Genomic DNA, 21,495 nt, shown 5'->3' with positions numbered 1-21,495 from the left:
GACAATGTTCTTGCAGTAAAATATTATTTTATGTAAGAATAAGATATCTAAATTTAATTTCCGTTAATTCTATTATAATTTTCCAGTTTAATTGTTATTAATTCTTTTGATGTTATGTTTATATTTTAAACACAACATCAAAAGAATAACAATATTTTAGATATTATTCTTTACTTTTGATAAATCCGTACTCATTCAACAAATTTATATTTCTTACATCGTCATTTTTTAAAAATAAGGTAAATTATATTATATTACATAAAATATATTTGTAATCCTAGCTTTTTTTTCAAGCTTTCGACTAGAAATATTTATTGAGTTTAAATATTTTCTTGAATAAATTAATTTGAATTTCATGAATTATCCCGCATGTATTTAATATTAAAATTAGGTAATTTTACTTCAATTCAATATATGTATAACATTTCAAATTCAGTTAATATACAAATACAGCAATAGGTAAACAATTGCACTTTAATCTGAAGGTGAATTTTCATGTAAAAAATGTATGTATTTACTGTGGTTCTCTCGAAAATACTCGATGATCATGCAATTTGACATTTAATACTCACATTATTTACTGTGAATTCACGTTGCAAAACTTATAAACGCACAACATATTATAATTTTATATTTATTATGTTATTTATTTATATATTATTTTTCTAAACTGATCACGTTAATCGAATTATGAATTTTCATATAATTGTATACATTTACAGAGATTCTTTTTAACATACTCGATGTTCACTTTAACGTATAATTTGACATAATATTAATTCACGTAATAGACTTATGGATGGACTACACAGTACACATTTATATTTAATAAATTATTTATATATATTTTTCCTCAAATGAGCTTTTCAAGAAAATCATATAACATCAACAGAAATCAAATATAGTTATAATCCGCGGGTAATCGGTTTACAATATCCTTTGAGACTTGTTTGTATAAAGGGATCGGTTTTATATCATTAATATAATAAAAAAATATGTTGTGTACTAATTTTTAAAATTTATTTTGCTCAATTATAATTTTGTTTCTATTGACATATTTAAACAGGACTATAGTAAATCCGGATTGATCGAATTCATATTATCTGACGTACTATTGTATAAAATATTAATGTCACTGTCTGTTTTGTCCAACTTACTTTTACGTTCGTTAAATATTTGAACATTCGTTAAATAACCATGTACTTATTATTTAAATTATATTAAGCTAAGCAAACCCTGAATATATTTGTGTTTAAATAAAATATATATTTTATTTGTATGTTGTTATATAATAAATTTTGTTTACTATTTCTTATATAATAATTATTTATTAATGGTTCACACTTTGATTTACTTTTTCAATTTTAATTATAAACTAACGCAGTATTTGTTTTATACAGTTGAGCTGGCGCAATAACGACAAGCGATAAAATTAATTCAGGATATACTAATGTGACATTATTTATTCCGCTGTTAAATGCAGTTTGATTGAATAACTAATCAATTTGGATCAACAAATTGGCAAATTATTACCGGTAGTTTGGGCAATGGGAGAGCAAGCCGCCGCCGGCCATGACGTAACTCATTAAATATCATAAATCCGCCATTAAATGTTAATTATCAAATTCGTGTAACGTTTCCAATTGAATCGAACTAAAACCGTGGTAGATACAGATTCGTCGACCTCGAGCAACCCTAGTTTGGACCCCAGCCCATCGCAAATACATGTATATTGCTACGTGCCCACATCCAAATACTGCATCCAGTGTTAATTTTACGGTGAAACGAATTATCGCACGGATTCAATTACATTCAATAGTAAAATGCATAAAACTAAAATCTGGAAATAAAATATACTACAATGTTAACAAAACAAAAATACAACGATGCCAATATATTTCAAAGGTTTCTAAAATAAAATATTTGTTGTTTACATTATTTTAAACATATATTGATGGAATCTATTATATTTAAACGTTTTTATCTATGACTGAGTAAATAATACCTATATGAAAATATTTCATTAACCTTTCAACTGTTGATTGCTACAATATATATATATTGTAGAAAATAATATTATTTGCCAAAAAATTGGTTAATAACCGTTCAAAGCTAAGGACATTTAAACAAAAAGTAATGGACGACTACTTTATAATAATATTTATTATAACAGTCACATGTCACAAATAAAGAAACATATTCATACAATTATATGTAAAATGTTTATCTTTTTGAATTTTTAGTTTTAAAAAATAAACGAATTTATGTAACAACCCAATATTTAAATTATAGGAAAAAAACAGGTATTTTTGCTGGCAAAAAATGAGTTTCAACTATTAATTCAAAGCTTGATAAATAAATTTTAATAAATCAGCAAATCTAATAAGTCTTTATAATGAATTGAGAATCACTCAGTTGTCATTCGTAAATTACTTGTTATGCAAGACATATGTAAATTATTTATAATTATTTATATCAAATAAATACTAAAAACTATAAATTTAAGTTTATGTCTAGAGGTCTAAATATCCATATATCGGTTTCGAACAGCACGCGAAATTGATTACCAGATATGAGGTATTGCTGTATTTAAAATGAAATTATAAACTATAAATTATAAATTATAAATGAATTTATAAACTATTATATACTTTAGGAATATTTTGTTTCATTATTATTATTACATTGATAAATCTGTATAAAAATAAAGTTTGAAAATCTTGAAATAGAGAAAGTATATTGCATACTATGTTGTACTATAAATTATAATCATACCAAATGTCACAACAAAAAAAACATAATTCATTAATGTCTATTTACAACACAAACAAATATCCTTTTCATTATGTTATTTATAGTATCATTTATTAATATTAATATATCGCATGTCATAATATATATAACAAGCATACTATGAAAAATCCAAATACAGATATGTTTGTAAAAGGAAGCAAAATGTTTTATATATAATACATCGGATACTTTGGTACTTGCGTTAAAAGTAATATATATTTACTAGATTTAATATTAAATAATGGAGGGCACAACATATCAATATAATATGAGTGACTTTACCTTTGAGAGTGTTGTGGGGTGAGGATAAAGGTTCACCAGACAGCTCTCCCTGCGGAGTCTGTAATCCCAACGGGTCTCCAAATGTGGAATTTCCATTGTGTCACATATGGACTGAACATGGCTAGCAGTATGTGCCGACTGTGGTCCGAATATTGCTGCTACACCACTTCGAAGTAAATGACAAACTGTAACACAAAACGAAATAAAAAATATTAATACAGACATATTAGAATTGCATTTTTTAATATAATATTTTATATCAAAAACATGTTATTGAATGTTCATATGTACACAATTTTACGTTAATTTATTTATATAACATAGAAATTTTCATGTAATAAAATAAATTATTATCCCAACCAGATACAACTGACATTTTTCGACAAAAAGTGGATTTTAAAAAAGGTCAATTATATTTGGAAATTTCAGCTTTTTAAATAATTATTATAAATAAATTTAACATATATATTTATGTTAACAATAAATTGTAAAAAGAGGACGGAATAATAATTAATAATGTATTAAATGTGTAAATAACTAATTCTAATAATTTGTATTAAAACATATAAATCAAAATGATTTAAAACACATTTTTTTAAATTAATAATAATATTTATTAGTTAAAATTCAACCAAAGGGCTATTGACCTATGTCTTTGAGCCCTTAAATAAATATAATTTTTAATATATCGAGAAATTCAACCAACAAAGTTCTATTTTTATAACTTATTTTAAATATTTGAAAAAATCTAAGTTTATTAAAATGTTATAATTAGATTCGATGTAAGTTATATAATACTTGAGAAATTAAATGAAAAATACGATATATTTTGGATGAAATTGGTATGATATAATTAGATCTAAAAACAGTCTTTCAATATGTAGATGCAGTAATATGAACCTTTGATCTATTAAACAGATACACGGAATGCGCATTTCCAACTATAATGATTAAACAAAGCTTGTCGTTCAACTGCACACATTGTTATTGTGATACTAGACGTACTAATTAGTTGCATCTTCGCTCTTGCAATTCACAGTGATCCCATGTTATATATTTACAAACAAGGCTTCGTCTTTCATATAACACTTATACGTATTTCTCGAATTATAATCAAGCTGTCTCGTATATGAAAATAAAAAAATGCAAATATTTAGACAAACATTATTAAATTAAAAGTATTTAAAGTATATAGAAAATATTGAAATTTCGTGACTTCAATTTTGTTTTGGTAATAAAATTTATTTATTTGCAAAGCTAAAAATGGTTTCCACAGAAAATTCCATTTGGGATCCAAATTACAAAACGGCACTCTTGGGAAATTACCAGAGTGCGTGTTTTACTGAAAGTATACTATATATTTATTTCTATATTAAAATTACAAAGAAAATATATAGATTGAAAAATAATTAACGTTTAATTCAAGTACATTTAATAATATTTTTAAGAGTTTAGACCAGCTTTTCTTAAAAAGAAATTGCAAGCCCTGTCATCTGTCATCAATTTTTCTACGACCCCCCAAATATTTTTCGCGACCCCGCTTTGAAAATCACTGCAATAGTATTATTTTAATTACAGTATCTTTAATATTCGTTGTTAGATAATGTTATAGACATATAAAACGTATTTTACGAAACATAAACTTTACACTTGTGTTTATTTCGTTGTTTAGATCCGGGAACAATGACCCTCTGCTGTCCATGTTTCTAACAACAAGTTATGCAAATTGACTGTGAGAGCTATTGTCTAATGTTTATCATCGTGTAACGTACATTACCTAACATGTACGAATACTGTACTCAGCTTGCAGCATATGTATACAACAACACGCGAATACAATTTTACATAGTGTCGAGTATAGTCATGTGCTGAACGAAATTACTTTCATTTTAATTTACTCCTTTGTAATATACATAAGTGCAGCTTTAATATAATCCGGCTTGAAACTTTCAATACAGACTTAGCTTTTGTACATATGTGACCGGTTTAACCTTTAATATATTATTTATAACCCCCAATTAGTCCGGTTTCAAATATTATTTCGTATAGTACAAGAGGTACTGTTATATAATTCTTAAGAATTTTAGAAAATACATCCTGATATATTATTCTGTAATTGATTATATTTTTTTACCAATTTTTGTTATGTTCAACTTAAAAATAAAATGTATAGTATTTGTTATATTGGAAATAAAGTATATTTTTACGGTTTTAAATATACAAAAAACATAACAAAATTATATATAATTAAAGCAATAAAAATGTTTGTATCATATTAAACAATTAATTACATGTTTTGTGTTATAAATTGAAAACCCACAGATATTTAATGGTATATTGCCGAATGGACCAATCTTTTTTTTTTTTTTTTTTTTGTAGAGGAGAGGAAACCTTACATAGGGACCATGGGTGGAGTCATGGTACTGGTACCGCACTAAAACCTCTCCCCTTCTTCGCCAGCATGCAGGACCTGTATCGAATGGACCAATCTACTTTATAAATTGTAATTTTATTAATAGTGGAATTCGGTATTTAAACGCCTCTATTATAAAAAAAAATCGGTTGCCGAACATAAAATAAAAATCAAACCGTATTGATTGTTTCTAAAATTTCACAATATTTATGAAATTTTTCAAATTCAATAAAAATCTAATTTATTTTTTGTCTATTCATAAATAAGCTATGAGAATGATAGTTACAATTTTTGGAAGAAATAAGTGTTCGGACAGATTTTAGAAACGTTTTTTATTCCACTGTATTTAGTTGTCAATTATTATTACAGATCGTTGTTAAATAAACCTAGTGATATGAATTTCAATTAAACTGTTTGAATTATTAGCTGTATATTACATATTTACACATACAAATGGATAGAGAATGGTATACTACATTTATTTTTATCATTGTCAATCACAATTACATGTAAATATTAATAAATCAGTTTCAATTAAACTGATTCCAAAATTTTCACCACAAAACACATCTAAAATTCATGACTAATATATTTACTATATTTTATAATAAAATTTAGCAATTATTTGCAATTTTTATACGGAAATATTTATTATTTTTAAAGTACAATTCTGCACATTTAAATAGAAACTATTAAAATATATACACTTGGTTCTCTTTTTATGCGGTAGATACGTTCCACAGGAAAACGCATAAAAATAAATCGTACAAAAAAGGACTAGACACACGTCTCAAAATAAAGGATACGTACCATATTTTTTTAAAACCGCATAAAACTAAATCAATGAGTTACAATATACCGAAAATCGCATAAAAAATTAAATTTCAGAAAAATAATTAGTCTTACTATATTCTTTCTGAAATGTTTATTCATAATTTTATAAAAACGTTAACAATCATAGACAAGTTTATTAAATTTCAGAAAAATATAATCTTAACATATTCCTTCTAAATTTATACGGAAAAAATATCGTCGCTATATGAGAGTGTTCGGCATAATTTGCGAACTGGTTTGAAATCACTTTCAACACTAGAAGAGATTCTCAGCATATCAGATCTATGTCCTGAAGATAATGATTCTTCATAAGTAAAATTAGTCTCAACTTCGCATGTTGATTTTTTCCTTTTGACAATATAATCAGTGATTAAACTTTGCGATGGCTTTGCTATTTTTTTGTACAATTCCTGATATCCAGAAATGCAATTTTGAAGCTGGCGTTGAAACTTGAATGCTCGTTCAGAATTATCATCTTTTTCGATGAAATGGCTTGCCAGTTTGTGTCAAAACGTGTCAAAATGGCCTAAAATAGTTATTTAAAAAAATGCTTCTTGAAATAAAAACCGCATAACTTCAAAACCGCATAAAAAGAGTACGCATAAAAAGAGGACCGAGTGTAGTTTTTTGTTGAATTGTTGTCGGTTTGTGCGTTTGGAAAAGATACAGGAGACTCTTTAGGATTCTCTCAAATCCGTATAGATTTATGGGCACTTTCACCCGATCAGTGTAAGAGAGTCCCCGATCAAGAATTTTATATGATCTTCACTAGTCAACGATTCCTTTGTTCTCTCATCGGGCTTTTATGATTCCTGTAGTCGACCATTTACTCGCAAGGTAATTGCAAATCGATAACTCCAGTAGCACCAGCGAAAGCACAAGCACTCCTCCGCTCCCAAAACACTTAAACTAAACATCTCTTTATATTTAATGGCCTCTTCATAGTTTCACCCTTTACAAATATTGATTTCAATATTCACAATATTAACTTTATCGCGATATTTGCATTATAAATTGAATATATAAAAGTTTTTGTTTATAAAATATTCACTCATATACAATGTTATTATGCCATGATTTAAAATAGATTTACGAAATGTAAAATTTCAGGCTTTTTGTATTTTATAAATATATTTAATTTCCAGTGAATAGAACAAATTTATTAATAAATAATTGAAAGCCAATAAAAAATATGATTACCGGTAAGCGATTAACCGGTTTTACAGAAATTTTCACAACAAATAGCGTAATTTCTTAAAATTAATTTAACATAATTTAATTTAGAAAACTTAATATAAATCGCTGTACTAAATGGTGGAAAACCTCGCAAATGTTAAGTCGCAAAGAGCATTTTCGTCTGCAAGACATTAAATACATTAAAAATAATATGAGTGTATATTTTAAATTTCTAGTTTTGTAACCTGTTTTTAATTATTTTTTTTACCAAAAGAAAATATCGGTAAATTTTGAATTTTTTTTTATTTTTATTAACCGAAAAGGCTACAAGATCCGTATGTAAAGATATATTAATAATTTTCAAGATTTTTCAAATATGTTTTGTGTTAAACCATTTTTTTATAATAATAAATGGTTAGAGCTTGTTTCCTAATGCCCCATACTGGTTCTAATACGGTGGAAGCGCCGGGCATGAAAATTTCAATGTAAATCTTACAAATATATAAAACTAAGTTATTTTCAAAGGAAAATATTATTAAGAAAGTAATAATAATATTTATTTAAATAATTAGATAGAAAATAATTAACTGTTACAAATGGCTATTGATCATAAGTTTTTCCGCCCAGGTACTACTTCTGTTAAAAATACATATTAAAATAATTGATTAAATATTACATTACATATGAATAAAATCAATAAATAAAGATGCCTTTTATTGAATGTTATATATACAAATATAAAGATTTCAAAATATTTGAGGTGGACACCTTATCTCACTAGGCCCCGGGGAGATTCGAACTCCCGATCTCCTGTTTACTAGACAGGCGCTTTAACCAACTAAGCCACGGCGCCAATGGTCAATTTACCTTACAATTTTTATTTCCAAAATAAACTACTTATTATATATCTTTAGTACTATACGAGTATTTCACTATACGAGCAAAAATCCGAAAATTTTGAAACAGATTAAACTCGTTAAGCGAGGTTCCACTGTATTTCCGCCTTAATATATACGTTATTATTTACAAATCTGTGACATAACTATTGTTCAAATATTTATACGTTCTTTTGAATATTTGTTTTATTTTAGTCGAACCACTGACATGGTTATAGCTAAAGCATTTATATTGTGTAATTTATTTGCATTCAAATCAGATTAAGAAATTCTCTGGTTTATAAGTGTTTTCTAAAATAAAGCTAAAGAAAGTAGTACGGGAATTTGCAACAAACAATGCCGTGGTCTAACCATGCGGTGTATACTCGTATGAACATCATCGTGCGAATAAAAAGGCATATATGTGCATCAGACAATAACTTCGTTAAGCGAAATTTTGTTTTCATATATAAATAAATTGCAAAAAAAGTTTTCTTTACTAAAAACAGTCAATATATTTTTTTTAAATTCGTCTTCATTTTATTTGTCTTCGTTGCTAATAGGGTTTTTTTAATCTTCTAGTAAAAACCATCATGTTCTGCATTCAAGAAGTTTCAAACATTCTCTTCATCAAGATTTTAGAAACCTGTGATTAAGCCATTTTTTGGATTAAATTTTATCCTTCTAGAACTTTTGGTCATATTTTGCATGGTTGTCAGGTATTGTTATATCTAAGATTAGTTATCAGTCTGAGCTATGTTAAGTTATTAATTGTGTGATTTAAAAAAAAATTGTAGTGATTATTTCACTAGGCCCCGGGAGATTCTAACTCCCGATCTCCAGTTTGCGCTTTAACTAACTAAGCTACGGCACCGCTTACTAACATGTTCAAGCACATTTTTAGTTTTCTTTAATTACTAATTTAATAAACAAAAGAGAAATATAACTCTTTAATATGACTGTTTTGGAAATTTAAATGAAAATCTTTTTCCCTAAAATAAGGAGATAGGACACACATTGTACCACCTTTCAAGCATGCTTAGTGTGGAATTATTTTAATTTTCTAGACAATGCACATGAAAGATATAAATTTGATAATGCAGTAGAAGATGTTTATGTTGAATCCATACCATCCAATGTTGATTCAGTTGATGAAGTTGTATGATTCAGTATTCTGACCACATTTGGGTCGCGACCCACCAAGGGGCAAAAAATTTTTGGAGGGTCGCAGAAAAATTGTTTACAGACGGAACGGGATTTTTTCCTATACGCTTTCTTCGGGAAGCCCTTTAAAATTTTTAAGTACTGTCCCAAAAGTTTGATAAACACATCGGGACTATTATATTTGTCCTGATTAAGCGGCTGGCCCAGTTATCAATTATATTTCCATTTTGTTTTGTTTCTATTCTTTAGGATTTGTTACTAATACGCGGCTGTCCCGATTAACCGGTATACAGATTAAGCCCAATCGATTGTATTAGTAAACGTGAGATTTTTAAAATATTTGTAGTGAATGTCACTAGGCCCCAGGGATTCGAACTCCCGATCTCCTGTTTACTAGACAGGCGCTTTAACCAACTAAGCCACGGCGCCGTTATTGAATACAAAACCAACATTTTTTGCATTTTTTTGGTGGAAGCGCCAGGCCATTTTTTTTAATAGGTGCTCCAGGAAACAAGATTACGTGCAAATAAAAATAAAACTTAAAATTTTTAGATTAATTTAGATTTAATCGAATATTAATAATAGTATATGTTATTACAATCATAATCGTATAAGGTATTTCTGTACAAACAATATAATTTGTTGATGTAATAGTGCATTATGCATTTTCTTAGAAACCTGTTTTTATTTTAAATATTATTAATATTAATATAGTGAGAAAAAACATTTAGTACTTTGAAAACTAAATGAAGTATATTTAAAAAGTGGTTTATGTGTTTATCTTTATGTTATTTAATAAAATTAGTAATAAAATGACATCGCAGTCGGTAGGATTCGAACCTACGCTCCCAGAGGGAATCTGATTTCTAGTCAGACGCCTTAACCGCTCGGCCACGACTGCTCATATATATCAATTTAATCAATGATTGTAATTTTCAACAATCCGTTAAATTATTTTTAGGTAAAAAGTTATCTTCATATGTTTTTCAAACATTAAATTTCTGATCATGAATATGTATAAAATATACCCCATCGCAGCCGGTAGGATTCGAACCTACGCTCCCAGACGGAATCTGATTTTTAGTCAGACGCAAAATTCAAATTCAAAAATAACTTTATTTACATACAAAATTATTGACACTTTTACAATTTGCAAGAGCACAAACATTTATATTATTATAAATCTCTCAACATAATCGTTTTGGGATTGCATCTGTTTATATTTCTTACATTTTTACCTAACAGTGATCAAAAAATTAAGATAAACCTTGACAAAACAATTATTGCGTTCTTCACATAATATAACTGATCATGAGCAACAAATCATAAACATTTTTGGATAAAAAAATCAACCATACAAACTTTAAAAAACTGATTCAATCTCGGTGTGTATCTCAATGGAAAACTAGTGTCCCACAAAACTTTTTGGGCCCATGACAAATAGTTGAATTATATCCCTTAGTTTAGAATTAAATCACACTCATCATTATTTTCTATCAATGAAAAACATAAAAATTCAGCCTTCTTTCATCATTTGTATCCATTCATCCTTAGTGATCTACCTCACTGGTGCCTAGTGTCCACGACAACCTTAATGCGGCCTGAGTAGAGAGTACCAGTTTTCTGCAACCTGCAAGCCCGAGGATCGAGAAAATAGAAGAAAAATTTGACACTTTATTGCGCAAATGGCAAATTCAAATCTTGCGTTAATTTTGGGACACCTTTTATATATGAGACGAAATGTTTCATTAACATTCTGTCGTGGCCGACCATTTTATTATCACCTATTGTATAATTAATATGTATATTCACTTTTCTCTTAATTATTACAAAGCATATGTCAATTATCCATCAAATATACAAACGAATACTTGTATATGACTGTTTAAAATAGCATGTCAAATATTCCGAAGATCGGTTACACATTAAATCGTATAGTTGCGACTATTTTATTAACAACTATCTTCCGCCCATTCTATTTGGGTAGAATCATAAAACTTATAAAGAAACGGTTGTATTTTCGACATAGTAAAAACTGATTTTCTTTCCATGAAATGATGCTCCCATACAGCCCTTTTTTGAAATGGAAACACTTTTGTATTATATAATTTAATCTTAGTTGTAGTGTTGAAGGAAGAACATAGTTTTAGTTGGAGGGTTGAAGAAAGAACATAGTTTTAGCATTAGTTCTAACCGCGGGATACGACAGTTAATTCGATTCTTCTGTTTGTTTTTTATTGTTGACATAGTTGAAAAAGTCTTTCAGAGATTAATAGTCTTCATCCAGGTATATTCAAATTTAAGACAACGATTATATTTTATGGCTGAGCACCAGAGTAGTATCAGAAGACAACTCGATCAGTTTCGTGGATCGATTGCCTTTACGTGGATCTTCATTTTCATTAAAGTATTCAGCTAACACTTTTAAATGCTACTATATTATGTTGAATATAATTTTCCGGTGTATATCAACAAAGCAAAGTAGTATATTATGGTTACTTAAGACTATTGTTTTATCAAGTTGAATCGCAAAACATCTCGATTTCTTCAATCCCTTTGCAACTTGATTTGCAATATCGATGGTCATGTTAAAAATCTCCTTTATATAGTGCTGGCCGAAATGAGGAATAGCCTCTAAATTTTTTGTTATTCCAAGAGCAAGTAAATACGCTTGAAGCAGTGAGTTCTCACTAATCGTCATCGTTTACATTTGACTTTTTTGAAGTTTTATCTGCTCATTTGAAAGAATATCGAAACACATTACACACAATTTGCCGTGACACTGCGTGCTTCAGTTAAGAAATGCACGAAACATATATTATAAAACATGTTTTTCTATGAGTAACATATATTAAATAAATAATTTGATAAAGAAAGTGAAGAGATTTGAAATTGCTTTATTATAAATAAATTGGGCAAAAATCTATAGACCACAAAAAATGTTTCCGCCCGGGATCGAACCGGGGACCTTCCGCGTGTTAGGCGGATGTGATAACCACTACACCACGGAAACTGTGATAACCATGTATTATTGAGACATCAAGTTTTGGAGAAACAAAAAATACACATTCACGTTATATGTAAATTATAAAAAATGTAAATGCAAAAGAAATATATCATTAAATATGGGATATACATTGTTATGATAAATATTAAATAATATAATCTGTAAGATCTATTCTCTATTGACTATGAAACATCTTTCACATTTAGGAACCAATTAATTATTTTCATTAAATTTGTGGATACAATAGCAAAATAGATAATAACTATCTAAAAAATATTGAGAATAATACTTTCATATTGTATATTTAATCTTAAAAAATAGAAATATAAAATACTGTGAAATGTAATGAAGGAAAATTATTTGGTCGTCGTCACAATTTATATAATATTCACTGAATATTAATTAATCTACATAATATATTTTCCACTATTATATAATATTGTAGAATTAATAGTCGAATTCCAGTAATATACAAATACACTTTGGTAATATTGCAACCGTTATTGAATAAACCAGGACCTCGATATGCTATACCTCGAAAAAGGATATTGACCGCAGTTTTTCCGAATTGTGTATATTTATCATTATAATTGGTTGAATTATAAGATTATGGGATTTATTTTGTTAAGTATAATTTTATTATGTTAATAGAGGGTTTGGAAAGTATAGTCGTATTTGTTGTATTTGTATTGATTTATGTTAAGTTGGGTAAAATAAAATTGTAGTATTTCTCCCATAGTTAGTATTTCAAATGACCATAGCTCACGAGCCGGTATAAAGCCAAGACATTTGCATATAGTATTTTAAATTAGATAAATGTTTGGCCCAATATATAATTTGCATAACTGCCCCAACTATTAAGATATGACTAAAAGTAATTTTGTATTTGTTGTTGATATAAAAAAGTGACAGTCTGAACCAGGCTTTAGTAATTGATAATTATTCATAAAAATTTCTAAACTAAAGGAAGAACCTTTTTCAAAGATAAACCGCATTATTTTCCTCCGATTGCTGCAGAGAATCCACTTCTGATCTCTAGTAACATTATCGATAAGTGTCGTTATCGATCTATCACTATTTTGAAACTTTTTAAACCATCTTTAGCACTTTCGAGGATTCAGATGTCGTTATAAATATCTTTTGATTTTAATACTTTATCAAGTAAACACAGTATAGAATATCGAAAATATGTCTCTTCAAACTTTGGACTTTGCATTTATTACTATGGTCCAAAATAAAAATTAACAAAACAAGAAAAATATTAACAGGCTTCACATGTTGAACAGCTCAAAGGTGACAAAGTAACGCAACAAAAAAAAAATAACATTTCTTGTCGCTTTACCTTATATATGCATTAGATTATATTAATATATAAAAAAAACTAATTGCCAGTAATTAGCTTGCTTGAACCATAAAATATACAAATTAAAAATTCGTTTTGCAACAAATTTCGGTATTATTCGAACACTTGCAACGTATTAAATTTGGATAAGGCGACGGAATTATGCAAATGAAAGAGGCCAAACTCTGATATAACTTTTTTGTGGTGGGGGCGGTTTAAATTTAACTATAACGAAATTAATTAGAATTTAAAAGAGGGACGCGTGAAGCCAGAACGTTGATGCCGGAGGCCACAATTTAGACTCCTTTACATCCCTCCGTTTAGCCTTTCGCAACCTGCGTGTACTTTTTCTTTCTACTTTTAGTGCAACCGCACACATCATTTTTACCTTTGTGAGTACAAAAACGCTAACGTAAAAATCTGAAACGCGTTAGAATCATAGAACTGAGCCTTGGGGTGCGGTTCATCAAGGACCTATTTACCTGCATCCAATTTTAATGAGCACATTAATTCCAAATTTGCACAGCGTTGTATATTTGATTACTGGTATATCCTTGTCATCTATTATTAATTTGGTTTAATTCAAGCAACTGTGTCCTCCGCATTTCATAAGTTAATTTCATTTCCAGAAATTACATTGCAGTTTTAAATGCAAACAAATAAATCAAACGTATATTTGTGCACGCTAAATGAACGCGCAGTAAATTAATATGATATTCGGTTCGCTAATTAATAAAATTCTCCGACGAAATTTAGTAAAATTTCAACTTTATTCAATTTTAATTACATTTTAACCGAATAATCCGCAAAGTCAGTCAATATTGGAATAAATACCTATATGGGATATTATTTTATTTTAATATATATTTGATATCAATGAACGAAGATGAGATGAAAAATATTGATTATAAGTGAAACTAAAAGGTGAAAATTTACTAATTATTGGTCAAAATAATACTAAAATTCTAAAATAGTGATTATTTTATATATTTAAATATAACCTTTCAGACAAATGTAGATTACCCAGTCATATTTTCATAATTTCAAACAAAAAGTACTGAATTTTAAAAATTTCTGAAACCACTTGAAATCACTACATTCATGAACTGCACTGCACGACGTTCCATACACTCCGTACGGTTTTTTTTATTCTTTAGAGATTGGCGAAAACATCAAACACTGAAAATGCAATTTACGTTTTTCCATATTCCTTTTTATGAATGTATAAAAATGAAAAGAACTAGCTCAATGAAAAGACTTTTTCAATGGCCTTTTTCACAAATTTCGAATAAAGAATGTTCTCTCTATCTCTCTCTGAAAAGAACCAAGATCAATCGCATACTATATTTCTCAAATGTATAAAAAAATTTAAGAGAAATATTATTAATGTGTTTTGTATATTGTCTAGCGTTTTCCAAACTTAATATTATTAAGATTTAAAAAATAAAATGATTAATATATGGCGAATGTATCAGGTAATGAAAAAGTTTGTGCGGTTTTTTAAAATAGTATTTAAAAATTTATTTGAATCTTTATTTCCCTATTTTGTGAAGTTGCACCTAAAGTTTTTGGTATAAAATTTAAAAAATGAAACGTAATGTATTTATTTTAATATTTTTGTATTTATTCTTTACGAGCTGAATGATAATGAATTTGTAATGTTCAAATTATTAATTCTTTTAGAAGATGGTTGATCAACCGTGAACGGAACTTTCATCGTCGAGTATAATAATTCTCTTGAATTATTATGTTGGTACACATTTCCAAAATTATTTTTTTTATTTATGTAACATTTGGATCTACTTACATTGATCTACTTACATCTACTGATACAGTTTCCGGAAGTAAACTTTTTTATAATGTATAATCAGCAGAAATTAAAAAAAAAACAACAAATATTTATTATCTATTTATTTATTAGTTGAGCTATAACAAACTACTTAAAGAGCCGCATGCGGCTCGCGAGCCACTCCTGCATTTTTAGTACAAAAGTAAACAACCTCGAATTAAAGGTCGACAATAAAAACCTAAAAAATATTCATTACGTAGAAACTTTTTGGTTACCTAATACTAACAAAAACTAATCCAAGTACTATGTGAGTCATATCTTGATTAATTTTTTCAATGCTGCGACATACCTATAAAGTTAGTTAGCCCTGAGAATGTTTTGACTAGGGGCGCCACGGAAAAATTCGGATGTATTAAGGACGCCGCAAACCCAAAAAGTTTGGGAACTCCTGGTTTAAATAACTGTATTTATTTAGTTAGTAAATTTACAGTAAAGTTAAATTTACTATATGTTAATAAAACTACGTTTAACGTTGTTTTGTTCAGAGCTTGTCGTTTATGAACGCATTCGAAAAGCTAAACGAGGAATAAAATTCATAAAAAATACCGCACATAAAGAAACTTGACTGAATGAATATTAAAAAAAGGATGGTTTATGTATAAATAAATAGTTGTGTGTACTAATTAAATAGAATTTATTTTTATTTTGATCATTTAAAATTTAGTTTGTTTTGAAATTTTCAAACCGCACTATGCGATAAAATGATAGAAAATTAGATTTATAAAAGAAATTAAATAAGAAATTATCAAACGTAGCGATCAATGTTGGAATGGTCATTGACAGCGATTAGTATCTCTGACCGAGAGAGAAAGTTACCTCTGTCTAGACCAGCGTTATTACTGGAACTTCGAAACCTACATTTAAACGTATTATGTATATTGTTGTTTACGTCAAGATTAGACCCTAATTGATGGAATAAATCGCCGTCCTAATGTTCTCCCAGAAATATAACATCCATTATATAACAAATGAAGTTTCGTAGAAAAGTACGTCGGCATTCCTTTAACATCTCGTCGTATTATAAAATAACTTTTTAATTAGTTAAGAAATATCTAGAGTTTTGTTATGCAAGTAAATAAATGTAAAGTTTATTTTACTGAAGACTATGAATACAAATGAAAGAAACTCCAGCAAAACAAATTCATTTTTCAGCAAAGCGTGATAAAATGTAATTTATACACGAATACAAGTAAACTAAAAAGTATTTCTCCTTAATAAAATGTGTGTAATAATAACGTGCTTTTATTTAATTTTAATATTCTCTTCATAATATATATTTTTATTTAAAGAAAACTAAATATACATTATTTACAGTATTTGATAAATATTTTTTCTCTCTTTGGTTCTTTGTATGAATAAAACTTTAAGAACTTAACACTTTATTCCAACTTTAAACACTTTCAAAACTATGTACACACAGTAGGAATCGCAAGAACGTCGTAAGCGATATCATCTTGCTGATATCACGTTCTATCCTAATTGATTTTATCTGTAACACTGCTAACTTTAAACTTATCTTTTCTTCTCATGGAAAATCTATATTATTAATTTAAACATTTATTTTTAGTTTAAACTGGTGTTTTACAGAAAGTTTTAGGGTTTTAACGCCGATTTCTGTATGTACTGCATTTTTAAGATTAAAAATCATTTCAGCTGAGGATATCACAAAGCTATGTTCATATTAGGTCAGAGTTCAGTAACCTTTTTGGAGCCATTTTAAAGATGTAGGCTGTTAAAAAAAGTCTGGGGAGCCGCACGTTATATTACAATCACAATTTTTACTCTTGAAATAAATTTTACAACATTGCCCCATAGCTATGCTGTGAACGCTCGGAGCCCCAATTTCTCATAAAACAAAAATCCCCATGCAACTCCGGAAGTGTCCCCTGCTGTACAGAGTTAAAAAATATGTTTAGGGAACCGCACGTAGTTCTATGATCACCATTTCTACTAGTTAAATAAATTTTTGCTATCACATAGACACCACAATTTCTCATGAAAAGACCGTCATGCGGCCACTACACTAGATATGTCATAATTAATACTATGTCACCTGACAGTTAAATGTCAACGGCAATTGATAATACTTACTATCTGACAAACATTTATGTCATTTATGATTAAGATATTAATTTTAAGATTTTATTTATTTTAATTCCTTTTCCTAATTCAATTTTATATAATGGCATTGAATGAAAGTAAATATACCTGTTTTATTTTATTTTGATTTATTTATGTTAAACTGCAAAAAAATATTATTATATATATATATTATTCATAATATATTTATGACATAATTACCTAATACAAATTCTGAAATGTAAAATTGCATTATAATGAAGAAGTGTTGGGAAAGTTGATGATAATTATTATTATTGTAATAAGTATTATATGCAACTCTCAGAAATCTCACTTTAATGCATGGTGTGCATTAAACGGAGTTAAAAAAGTTAACGAATAATTTTCCACTTCCGCGTTTATTATGGTCCTGAAAGTGCCTCGGCTGTGGAGGCAGGACGTGATATCCGTGGGATGTGGGGACGTTACACTTTTGCCTTTTAAATAAATTACATATTTTCGTCGCTCGTGTACATTAACCAAATAAATGTGTCTTTCGAGACGGCTATAAATATTTAAAACAAACTATATTTATACAACCCCATGCATAAATTTCCTAGAATGAGTTTTATTTTAGGAAATATTTTATGTTATATAATATACTATGTAATTTATATGAACTAATATGATATAATGTTTAATTATAAATTACTGTACATTCAAAATAAAAAAATAATATATATTAGTTATATAATAATACTGACTGCAGCCTTTTGTGCCCGTATATATATATATATATAATAATTAACAAATTATATTTATAATGCTGTATGCATAATTTGCTAGTATTAATTAAATTTGATAAACTCCCATTCAAATACAATGTCGCATATTGCTTCACTTTTAGTAGCTGTGTAGTACTAATAAATATATATCTATTACAATTGTCAATAAATAAAATTATAATGTACTAGATTAACACATTATTATATTGTGTTGGCAAGAAAGTAATTTCTTGCCAAAAATGGAAACCTTGAAAACAAAAAACCATGTTTCTCATATTTATAATAGTTTTACCTATTTAACTTTATTCAGTTATTTTGAATTACTTTGAATAGGCACAGAAAAAATATATATTTCTTTATAATAAAGACTTTGCTTTGAATATGTTATATAACATTATTCAATTCTTAATTAAGCTTAAAGGGCGACTAATAGCCGAATGGTTAAGTAGGTAGGGCAGGGAACGATCGAATCGGCGACGGTTGTGGGCCCTCTCGGTGCTTGCAGCTATAGGGCCATCGTTCATCACAGATAGATAGTAAAATTAAAGAGGTTCATCATTAAGTCGATAGACAATGACAGTGTTAAGAATAGCAGCAGATTCACAATAAAAGGAAATAGTGGAATCGCAGAAGTTAACCTACAAGACGACATGGTAACAATCCACAGAGAAAGATTACCTACCTAATGTCAACCGCTATCTTAAATTTACTCAATGTTCACATTGATAAACAGATTGTGAATAAAATTACAACCAAACTGCAACCATCTTAAAAATGCTATAACTTTTTTCAAGCCTGCATCTCAGTTTTTGGGGAAAAAAATATCCGTGATAGAATTCAAACGCAATAGTTTGATAGCCCTATATTTGATCGGAAAACCAAAAGAGCCCTTGAACACCTCAATGTAAATAAATCTTTTGTGTCTCGAACCATAACCATAACGCGGCCAATTGCCAAATATCGTCTTGTCTGATGAAAAAAATTTCGCAAGTGAAAAATTCTTAAACAAACAAAATTATCGAATTTACTTAAAATAAATGTCAAACGAAAATTTAGACATTCGAATGGCCACAAGAAGTCAAGCACCACCGTTTGTAGTAGTTTGGGAAACTGGGTTGATGATCGCTTTCCGTTGATGTTTTTGGATCGTGGCGTCATGGTTAATGGGAATGTGGGAATGTGCTCTGGAAGGTGCTCTGGATAACCAAACATTTCAGTTAGAAAGAGTGGACGTTTCAAAAAGATTCTGCATCATCACACAAAGCACGCGAAAACCAACAATGGCTGAGAGAAAACGCTCCAAACCTCATTGCGACTACACAGTGGCCCCCACGGTGACCAGATGCAAATTCGCTCGACTTCTTGGAATGGGTCATTTTACAGGCCAATGTCAGAACTAAAAATACCAGAGTATTGATGTGCTCAAGAAAGCCCTTCATCGTGAATGGAGTAATAGTTTGCGCTAGAGGCGGTCATATAGAAAATTTTAAATGTTTTCAAACATTTTTTCCTTGTGGTTTAATAAAATCCTATTTCAAATAAAAAAATACAGCTATCTGAAAAGTTGCAGTTCAATTGGGCCAACCTGTATTCATACTAATAAAATAAATATTATTACAAAAAATGATTTACGAAATTAATTGATTTAAGAAAATGTAAGTTTATGATTAATATAAAATGCAAAGATGGATAATCTAAGACGTAGGAAAGTTCATTCGAGACAAAGGTAATAAACTTCAAAATTTAATTTACGTACAACGTGTACTCTGTGCTATATGTATTAATTTTAATATATGATATTATGAACTTCCTAAGTGCTGCTTTGTATATAACTAATTTAAATGAATATTCCTATCAGGCAAACTTATTTACTTCTATAATAATATTCCTCAACCGACAGGACTTGCTACTTCAAGTTGATTAACATTAACCGAAGTTTGCGTTCAGCATTAAAGTATGTAATTACATGATTAGATAATTGAATCACATAAATAAGTACAATAGAAATAAAATCTAAATAATAATTATAATTTATCTTTTTGATCATTTTTATTTTGAGACAAGAAATAATATATGTTTACAATAATAGAATTGAAATACATATTGATATATATATATAAATAAAACAAAACCATTAGAAAAAGAGGAAACAAATATCAGGAATTGGAATATGGGATACTTGAATTTTGGGAAAACGTTTCTCATAATTTGCCTTCCAACAATGCGATGATGACGTCAATCGACACTATAATGATATTGATCAATGTAAATAATAAATGTCATCTTCACAGTGATAATCACGAACAAATGTACAATGACGTAACATGTTGTCCAACAACGTAATGATGACGTCAATAAATGAAACAATAATGACATATTTATTCAATAATGCCAATATATTTATGATATGCACATTTACCCAATATAGTAAAAATAGATATTATTACACACTTATTAGTGGTTTTTAAATTATATCGTTATAATTAATAAATATATATTATATTTTATCATTTAACATATAATCTGATTTACTAATATTAAAATATTTTTTGCAATATATTATCTATTTGTACATGTTTAATTAAAGTGTCAGATAGTTATTATAATACGGTTATTAGCCATCAGTGTTGTATTTTGGAGAACATTAATTGTTAAGACTTGTGTAGGAAAGACAAGCGTTGACACTTAGGAGAACATTAGCGGGGTGCGTCTTTAGTTGAGCAAGGACAATGCCTGTTCGGTGGTAAATGCAAACTATTCTCTTATCTCCTCGTGTCTCATTAATGACAATGGCCTAGCGAAGTATCATGTGCCAATGCCCGCCCCTTGCGCTAATAAATTCTCCATAATCCTTGGAATAAAATGAAAAGAAAAATAAAACGTCATGGACCTCGAAAGGATCACGTCCATTCTTAGT

At 28.4% G+C, this 21,495-nt stretch overlaps 1 protein-coding gene and 4 non-coding genes across 7 annotated transcripts in view; all 5 read right to left on the bottom strand.

The window, feature by feature from the left end:
- The window catches only part of LOC108564059 (glutamate receptor ionotropic, kainate 2), a gene marked incomplete at its 5' end in the record, with an annotated part of 80,021 nt that overhangs the window by 38,468 nt on the left and 20,058 nt on the right, over positions 1–21,495 (bottom strand). For all 3 annotated transcript variants that reach the window (XM_017922965.1, XM_017922966.1, XM_017922967.1), the window contains 1 exon segment: positions 3,076–3,260. In XM_017922965.1, coding sequence (XP_017778454.1) covers positions 3,076–3,260 — 185 coding nt within the window.
- On the bottom strand, positions 8,278–8,351 carry Trnat-agu. The gene has a single exon. It is a non-coding gene; the product is annotated as a tRNA-Thr (tRNA).
- Positions 9,895–9,966, bottom strand: Trnat-agu. The gene has a single exon. It is a non-coding gene; the product is annotated as a tRNA-Thr (tRNA).
- Positions 10,357–10,438, bottom strand: Trnas-aga. The gene has a single exon. It is a non-coding gene; the product is annotated as a tRNA-Ser (tRNA).
- Positions 12,478–12,550, bottom strand: Trnav-aac. The gene has a single exon. It is a non-coding gene; the product is annotated as a tRNA-Val (tRNA).

Source organism: Nicrophorus vespilloides, unplaced genomic scaffold, assembly GCF_001412225.1.
Source record: "Nicrophorus vespilloides isolate i.1.1-1 unplaced genomic scaffold, Nicve_v1.0, whole genome shotgun sequence".
Classification (NCBI taxonomy): domain Eukaryota; kingdom Metazoa; phylum Arthropoda; class Insecta; order Coleoptera; family Silphidae; genus Nicrophorus; species Nicrophorus vespilloides.
The sequence above is the reverse complement of the archived record's forward strand: the minus strand, read 5'-3'. Positions and strand labels throughout refer to the sequence as shown.